This window comes from Brassica oleracea, chromosome C3 (assembly GCF_000695525.1).
Source record: "Brassica oleracea var. oleracea cultivar TO1000 chromosome C3, BOL, whole genome shotgun sequence".
NCBI classification, from domain to species: domain Eukaryota; kingdom Viridiplantae; phylum Streptophyta; class Magnoliopsida; order Brassicales; family Brassicaceae; genus Brassica; species Brassica oleracea.
The window spans coordinates 7,212,136-7,221,412 of NC_027750.1; the positions used below are offsets into that span (position 1 = coordinate 7,212,136).

General features: G+C 34.6%; 1 protein-coding gene across 1 annotated transcript; it reads left to right on the forward strand.

The window, feature by feature from the left end:
- The first annotated feature begins 2,136 nt into the window (after positions 1–2,136).
- Positions 2,137–3,522, forward strand: LOC106332470 (probable serine/threonine-protein kinase WNK11). Its single transcript, XM_013770928.1, has 3 exons — positions 2,137–2,220; positions 2,430–2,927; positions 3,008–3,522. Exons 1-3 carry the CDS (start codon positions 2,218–2,220, stop codon positions 3,428–3,430), a joined length of 924 nt encoding a protein of 307 aa, XP_013626382.1. The 5' UTR covers positions 2,137–2,217; the 3' UTR covers positions 3,431–3,522.
- The last annotated feature ends 5,755 nt before the right edge of the window (positions 3,523–9,277 follow it).

Sequence of the window (9,277 nt, forward strand, 5' to 3'; positions counted from 1 at the left end):
AGAAAGGAGAAAAATAAATGCAAACATCATCATTCCATTCCACTTCTCATTCAATCACCGTTCCTAACTGATTATCTACAAGAAGATGTAATCGTGCTAAATATGACCTGGTGTTCATTACTTAAAGTTATATACAAGTATAAATAATTTTTTAGATATCTATCTTACGATTCAAATAAGTTATAAAATCTCTAGTATCTTGAACATAGTTTAATAATATTTTTTTTTGTAGCGTTTATGTGTTACCTACTCCATTATATATATTGTATGTATATATTTTCATACATATAAACAAAAGGGGAAGTAAATAATCTATTATGTCTTTTCTCGTTCCAATCTCTACAAAGACTACAATCCTTTCTCTAATTAGTATTAGTTGGTATCAAATGGGAAAACCATTAAAATCGGAGATTTTATTATGGTACGCAGAAGTCGATATTGAAACTGCAAATGATGCTTTTTAGTGAAACCAAAAACACTTAATTTAATTATTATTTTAAATGATATTGGACTTTTCTGTAACTGCAGGTACCTAACCAAGGATAGTTTCCCATAACCCTGATATAAAACAAATTTAGGAAATTATATGTATATATGTAATAAACATCAATATACATATTAAAAGGATAAAATATTTGGTAAGAAGATGTTAAATAATCTGGTTTGTTCACATGCACACAAATAAATACATGCACTTGAAATAATTATAACCAAGACAACAAGTTGGACAAAACCTTTAATATGAGCTTAACGTGAACAAGGAAGATAACAGCTTCAAAGTTCACATGCAGCTTTGCCCCTTTTATAAACTATGTTCACATCACTTATGCTATAAGCTAATAGGCCAGATACCACGTTTTTCAGGCAAAGTTCGAATTAAATGTACATTGCTACCAGAAGATACAAAATGTATAAGCTACATACTATTTTTTTCATATATTTTCTCTTTTTATTACAAAAAATATAATTAGTTACTTATTCAAATTAATTTTTTGGAGAAAATAAAATTCAAATTCATACTATAAGTTGGTCTTTAACATAATTGGGAAATTGGCAAAAAGTACCATAAATATGAGTAGATTTTACTTAAAAATATTATTGATTGTTGTTATAACAGTATAGATCACATTTAAAATATCACGGATCATATATATATGAAAACTGAAAAGTGGAATCCAGTTTTATAAAAATATCCACAGATTGATGAGATTTATATATTTAATACAAATAAAATATCTAAAACTTTGTGGAAAAATATTAAACCGATTAATGTTTATCTAAAACAGTTTCTTATACAAAAAATCTGGAAAGGATTTTAGAGCATTTTTTGGGAATACAACTTCATATACATAGATAGATTTACGGCAATCCTTTTGAAAATATCTAATCCATATATCATAAATATCCATTTTGACCAGATTATTAGTGAAATAAAAGGAAAAACCTTTTACAAAAATAACTGAGTATAAAGAAAAAAAAATCCTAACCAGATATTAAAGAATATGTTACCAAATAAACGAGTTAAATTTCCTCTTTCTAAATTCAAAACTTAATATGAAAGTCAAACAAGTTGACTCAACAGCCGCCTTCATTCTCTGAATTCCTAGAAACCTCCACAATTCTCTGAATTCATCCTGATCATCCAAGTGACAAACTAAAACACTCCAGATAAATCGGACGGTCTAGATCATTTATTTTTCTCTCTTTCACGCATCTAAAATTTGACTTTCATTCTTCAAAGTCTACAGAATATGAACTCTCTCTTTTAAATTTTTAAAATTTGACCCAAGAAGAAAGTTTTTAACAAAATTGTATTCCAATAAGGAATAAAAATTAGGTATTAATATTCTCCTTTATCGTCCATTAAAAACTTAAAATAAATGGAGATTTAACTATATAATTTGGAATTTCCTTTTTGTTTTTTCAAACGTATCAAATTTTATTTATTTTCATTTTCCCTGATAAATTATGTGTCAACTCAATTATTATAAAAAAGGAAAAACCCTAAACCGATATTGAATATCTTCAGGAGTCCAATTCCAGATACGCTAAAAACAAAATAAATAATAATAAATATTTAAAAATCCGCACTATATAAACGAAACTCCCCCACCTTCTCTTCCGCTTTCTTTCGTCTTCTACAGCTTCTCTCTAAAATCTCCGCTACGTTTGCTTCCCTTTCACTAAGCGATTCCGATTCCGATTCAATCCATCTTAATGGTAATCCTCTTCAATCTCTCTACATAGTTCTCACTCTTTCGTCTCTGCGAGAGGTTTCGATTTGAGATTTCTCTGTATTCTAGGGTTCTTACGATTCGATTAAGTTTCCTTCGATGCTGCTAACAAACCGAATCTCTCGATTTCGAAATGATTTATCGATTAGTCTTTGCTTGCCGTTTTGTGAATACTGATTTGTCGTTTTGAATCAGATGCCTTCTTCCGATCCATCAGATAAGGACTCCGAGCCGTTCGTGGAAACGGATCCCACCGGCAGATACGGCCGTTACGACGAGCTATTAGGCTCAGGCGCCGTCAAAAAAGTCTACAGAGCCTTCGACCAAGAGGAAGGCATCGAAGTCGCGTGGAACCAAGTCAAGCTCAGCTGCTTCTCCGACGACCCCGCCATGACCGAGAGGCTTTACTCGGAGGTGAGGCTCCTCAAGAGCCTCAAGAACAGCAGCATCATCGCCTTGTACAAGGTGTGGAGAGACGAGAGGAGTAATACTTTGAACTTCATCACTGAGATTTGTACATCGGGAAACTTGAGAGAGTATAGGAAGAAGCATAGACACGTGTCAATGAGAGCTTTGAAGAAGTGGTCTAAGCAGATACTTAAAGGATTGGTTTATCTCCACACGCATGATCCTTGCATCATCCATAGAGATCTCAACTGCAGCAACGTTTTCGTTAATGGAAACATCGGTCAGGTAATAAAAAAAAAAAACATAAATTAAGTGTACTGTCTTTTTTTTTGTTTGGGTTTTAATGATCGTGTGTGTCTTGACAGGTTAAGATTGGCGATCTTGGATTGGCTGCAATCGTGGGGAAGAACCATTCAGCTCACTCGATCCTCGGCACACCAGAGTTTATGGCGCCTGAGCTGTACGACGAGTATTACACTGAGATGATTGACATTTACTCGTACGGGATGTGCGTTTTGGAGCTTGTGTCGCTCGAGATTCCCTACAGCGAATGCGATAGCGTGGCCAAGATATACAGAAAGGTGACCAGTGGAGTCAAGCCAGAGGCTCTGAAGAAAGTGAATGATGTGGAAGCCAAGGCCTTTATTGAGAAGTGCATCAATGCGAAACCCAAGGCGAGACCTTCTGCAGCTGAGCTTCTTCGTGACCCGTTTTTTGATGGAATTGTAGATGATGATGATGATGAAAACAATGATGATAATAACGGAACTAGTCGTGTTGTTTCTTGATGATGGATGAATACATACATTGACTAGTTTATTTGGAATCTTTGAGAAAGTTTTGTAAATTGTATTTTGTTTTATGCTCTACCTGACGCACACGGTTAGGGCTGGGCAAATAAACCGAACCCGAAAACCCGAACCAAACCCGATCCGATAAAAATAAACCCGAACCGATCCGAACCCGGCATAAATACCGAATGGATCTTGTTTTATGGTATTTCGGGTTATGGATATTATCCGAACCGAACCCGAACCTAAATGGATATCCGATAGAACCCGAAACATTCAAAATTTTCAAAAAGAACTTGTACCAAACATGATCTTAATTCCTAATATGTATTCAAAATATATTGAACATCTAAAATAATTATCTATTATATGAAGATTGATGGTTGAAGGTGGCGGTTGAAGGTGGCGGTTGAAGGTTGAAGTTTTTAGATTTTGGTTTTGTTTTCTTTGAAAAATGTTTTTCATTTCATGAGAACTTGGTTTTCGTTTTATGCTTTCATTTATTTGGTTTTCTTTCGATCAATAACTATGTTTACCTTTCACTTGATTTTGAATGATTAGATGTTCCTTTCTTTTTTTGAACCGATTTTATTTATGTTTTGGTTACAAAATATGTACAAATCAAGTATTTTAAAACCAAAGAACCGATTTTACTTACTTTTTGGTTACAAAGTAGATATAAATCAGGCACATTTAAACCGAAGAACCGATTGGGACCCGAACTCGAAAGTACATCGGGTTGTACCGGTTCTTTGAAGATTTACTAACCCCGACCCGAACCCGATAGAACCCGAACCGATCCCGAACCGAATTTTCATATAATCCGAATGGGACTGATTTTGATAAACTCGAAAAACCAAAACCCGATTGGACTAAACCGAAATCCGATTGAGACCCCGAATGCCCAGGCCTACGCACGGTAGTGACATATCTTGCAAACAAAATTTAAATTGTTATGCTTTCCTTCACATATTTCTTTTTTTTTGTTATATGATTTGTTCAGTAGTAATGATTGCAAAACAATAGTGCATCAGTTGAACCAAAAAAAAAACCAATAGTGTATCAATGTTATATGTTACTTGATTAGCAAATAATGTTTGGATTTAGAATTTATTGAAACCAGAGAACTAGTGGTACTCGATTAACAAAAAAAAAATGTTTGGATTTAGAAATTATCGAAATGAAAAAACTAGTGTATTACATAATGATAAATATTGATTTTATTTAGAATATTTACGAACTCGAAAAAAGTACACCATACCACTTAATTTTCTGTACTTACCCGTCATATAATGCTCATTCTACCAAATACCAACCATTCCTTATTTTTTCAGCAGCTATGCATGTTTTCTTCTTTCACACGTCGATAAATTTTAATTAAGTTTCTGGCCGGTTATGTACTCGTACACACGTCAACGTAAGCTTATAATATTTTTTATGTTCTGTAATTTGGCAATTTGGTTAATCTCATGAAAAGGTTATCTCCTAATACGTGCGATTTAGTTAATATTCATTCAATATTAATAATGGTTAGTAAATGAATATCGATTTGGTTAGAAAAACTTTGAAAAAAAAACTTTAAAATTGTAATTAATTAGTTTAAATTGATTTTAAATGCAATGGTAGAATCTGTAAATAAAAAAATACAAAAAAAAACTTAATTTATTGTAAATGCAATTGCTAAATGTATAAATAAAAAGAAGTACTCAAAATATTGATATCCACGTTTCCAAACAATTCTCATTTAAACTGATATTCATATTTCCAAATAGTAACAAAAGATACTTCAATTTATAGGTTTGAATAGGTGACGATACAAGGGTAACACTAAAACAAACCATTGTATTATATACATGTCATGGTTATAATATGTTATTTTGTTAAAAGCTTTCATATTGCAATTAAATATGTTTAGATATTGATCTTAGTATGTTACATAATGTTCTATTGGTTCGATAATCTTAAACTAAACCTAAAGTTTTTTGGGGTTCATAATTGTACATATATTCATCAAATGCTTTCACACCACGTTAAACATAACAATTCAAACGAATTGTCTTCAACTTTGATTGCTGATGAAATAGTATTATGTAAGACATTCTTTAGAACACCCACGTGCACAAAATTCAAATATACCCCAAAATGTTCGGAGTTCTTCATCAACAACCGTTCTTGTGGGTTATGCCCTCCGATTTGGATAACTATTTTAAAATAATCGAGGTCATTTGTTTCAAGAAAAAAATTGTTTTAATTGCGTAACAAATCAGGAACCTCGTGTCAGTAACTTAACTGGTGTTTTCATTAGCTAGACACCCCAAAAGAAAAAAGTGATCAAGTTCACAAGTTCGAATATGTCAATATGGACACTAAATAGACTTAACCTGTTCTACAAACCCCACAAAGATTATGGGCCTAAGCTGAGTCCATAACTTTCTTGGTTACCTAACAAGATAAAAAGGAGTTATTGAACACCAAAAATGTTACCTACTTGTACTTGGTGCAACTGCAATCTATAGGCGGAAAACATCTTAGTAAAAACTAAAAAGAAGTCTTTTTTTTTTATCAACACAAAAAAGAAGTCTAAAAATCATTATCCCGACACCAAGAAAAAGAAAACAATATTCGAAAGAAAAGAAAAATGAGAGGTAGAATATGTGGCTATGTGAGTCATCAAAACACGTTCTTCTACGGCTTGAGAGAGAAAAGCAGATCGGGTTGAGGGTTCCGACGTCCGGCCGGCGCGTGAGCGCGCATGCCGTCGCCGGAGCCCCTCGATCTTCCACCGAGTGATTTTCTACGGCTTCTCTTACTCGTCCTCTCCCTATCGCCTTGTCGGAGCTCTGGTCCGGGCCTTATCCGCTGTCGTCTTCTCCGGGGGTGATCAATCACCAGTGGAGGCGCTGTGTTTGGAGTAACGACACGAGTGGGTGGAGGATGGGGGTAGTGAAGCCGGCAGTTTCGAGTAGTCTTAGTTTTCCGGGAGGTGGAGGCTTCTAGAGCTCCATCAACGCCGTCCTTGTTACCGGGAGGCGGAGGTTTCCTCTGCTCCGCTTTCGCTGGCTCTTGCTTCTGGGGTGTGAAGGTGGTTCTGTGCCTTGTGCCGCCAGTTAGTGGTCTTCTACTTCCGTTTTTTAGGTTTCTATCTTAGGTTTCTAGCGATGTCGGGTTGGTTTGGCCGGAGGAGCTCTCGTCGGAGGATGATTGACGCTCACCGGTGGTAACTGGGTGATGGTTTGCGTTAAGCCTCTCGTCGGTGGTGGTGTTTAATAGTGACGGATTAGCTCTCCTTCTGCGATTGATGCTTTCCGATATTAGAAACTCCGTCTTGAGGGCGTTAGCGGTGATGATGTTGTGGAGCTTTTGAGCTTGGGTTTGTACCGGTGGATCGATCGTTGGAGATGGCACCGGGGTTTCGATTGTTGCGAGGTTCCGTCGTGGATCGAAGCGGTGGAGCGCGTGAGCGGCGCTTTCGTTTGGGTAGCTAGGGTTTTAGGTTTTTTGGGCTTATGGGCCTATGTTTGTGTGGAGTAGGATTGCCCTTGTTGGCTGGGCTTTGTAATATTTGGGCTTGCCCCACCTTTAAATGGAATATATAATATCTCAATTTGGGAAAAAAAAAAGAATATGTGGCTATGTGAAAGTGTTGTCACGCTCAAAGTTGTTGGAAAAAAAGAAGGCGATTAGTATCGTTCGTTGCACCAAAAAAGAACGATTGTCACCGTCCAAATTTGGCATATATTTTTGGGTTTTTTACAAACATGACTCAAAATTGAAGTCAAACATAAAACTAACTCATGTTTTTTTTTGGAACTTTGACTTGTCTCTTTCATTCTCAAAGTTTAGATTATTCACGAAAATGTCACCATTTTTTTTTATTTTTTTCGAAAATGCATATTTTACTCTACCACACTCATCTTCCTCAAGTATTCACAATATTGTCATTGCCATTAATACACCAACCACCATGAACAACCAATTTGGAGCTCTTAATGCACCCAGAAATCGATTTACACTCTTTTTTTTCTCAATTCTTATGAACTAAAAACAGCATCTCTTTACTTTCTCTCCATATTAATCTAAAAAAACCCAAAATTTTGATTCTAAAATTTTTATGGTTCATAGAGCCATTGAGGCTTACGATTCTTGGTGGGTCACTTTTGTTTAAGATTCTGGATGTTTGGAGAAGACTTTTGTGTGCTAAACATATTATCTCACTGGTTGAAACTATGAAATTAGTTTTTTTTTTCCAGATCTGTTTGTCCAGACGACTTCTAAGTCTTCTGGTCAATGCAGAGGTTAGTTTTGCAATTGAATTTTAAATGTGTTTTTCTAGACAACTACATGAAAGTCGTCCACATTTGTTTGATAAAAAAATCGAGTCGTCTAGGGAAAACGAGTTAGTTTTGCATTTGACCGGAATGTGTCAGAAATTTGACTTTTTCTGGACGACTTACAAGTTAGTCGTCGAGTAGAAAATTAAAAAAAATAATATTTTTTTTCTAGACGACTTACATGTAAGTCGTCTCAGGTTAGTTTTGCAATGGAAATATTAAACAAAAAAGATTTTTTTTCTAGACGACTTACACGGAAGTCGTCCGTCCGACTACTTACATGTAAGTCGTCCAGGATTTTATTCCTAGATTCTGGTCAAACCTTGCTTATTTTGGACGACTTATAGGTTAGTCGTCTAGGAAAAAAACTCGAGACGACTAACGTGTAAGTCGTCTAGAAATTTTTTTTTTGTTTAATAATTCAATTGCAAAACTAATCTGAGACGACTTAAAAGTTAGTCGGCTAAAAAAAACAAAATATTATTTTTTTAATTTTCTACTGGACGACTAAATTGTAAGTCGGCCAAGAAAAGTTAAATTTCGGACACATTCCGGCCAAACTAATCTGTTTTCCCTAAGTCGTCTCGATTTTTTTTATCAAACAAAGGTGGACGACTAACCTGTAAGTCGTCTAGGTTAAAAATCAATTGCAAAACTAACCTAAATGGACGACTTCCTAGAAGTCATCCAGACGACCTCTGTGGAAGGCGTCTGCGTCAATGTTTAATAAACTGGAAGTCGTCCAGACGACCTCTGTGGTAGGCGTCTGCGTCAATGTTTAATAAACTTTCATTTTTTCTAAACCTATAAAGACTTTTTAATATTTTTTGTTAATTCATGTATATAAGCAATATTAGGGCTACTGAATGAAATTTATAACTTAATTGGTGATATTTCTGAGGTTACCAACATTCATGTTAATTAAAGTTTCTAACTGATCCGAGAAGACTTTCGTGGAAGTTTTCTACGCTAGTTTTTGAATAACTTGTACATTTAAGAGTGATAAGTAACTTCAAGATATGTAAAGCTCATATTTTCAAAATATGTTTTATCCCTTAGTTTTACTAAATCTGACTAAGTTTTTCAACACAAACTTGTAAAAAATGTGAGATTCTTTGACTAGTTAATATTGTTTGTTTCCATCTCTTAAGTATTATTGTTATAGACACCAATGATGATTATTGTTATGAGTTGGAAGAAGGGTTAAAATGCTTCTTAAAATGTTGTATCAATATGAGACTACCAACATTCTTGTTTATTAAGATGAGAAGAAGGCCATTGGAGTTTATTGTAGCATATGGGAGATCCAAAGATAAGAAAAGGCTATTGAAGTATATTATTTCATTGATTTGTAAATGTGTAAACACATTGTTACAACATATATTACATCTTGGGAAACATTATTACTGATTTTACAAAAAATTCACAACTAAAAGAGTAGACATGCAAATCACAAAACAGACCACAAACAAAACTATTATAGATCATTCATCTACAAAGACAAGCTTGGACT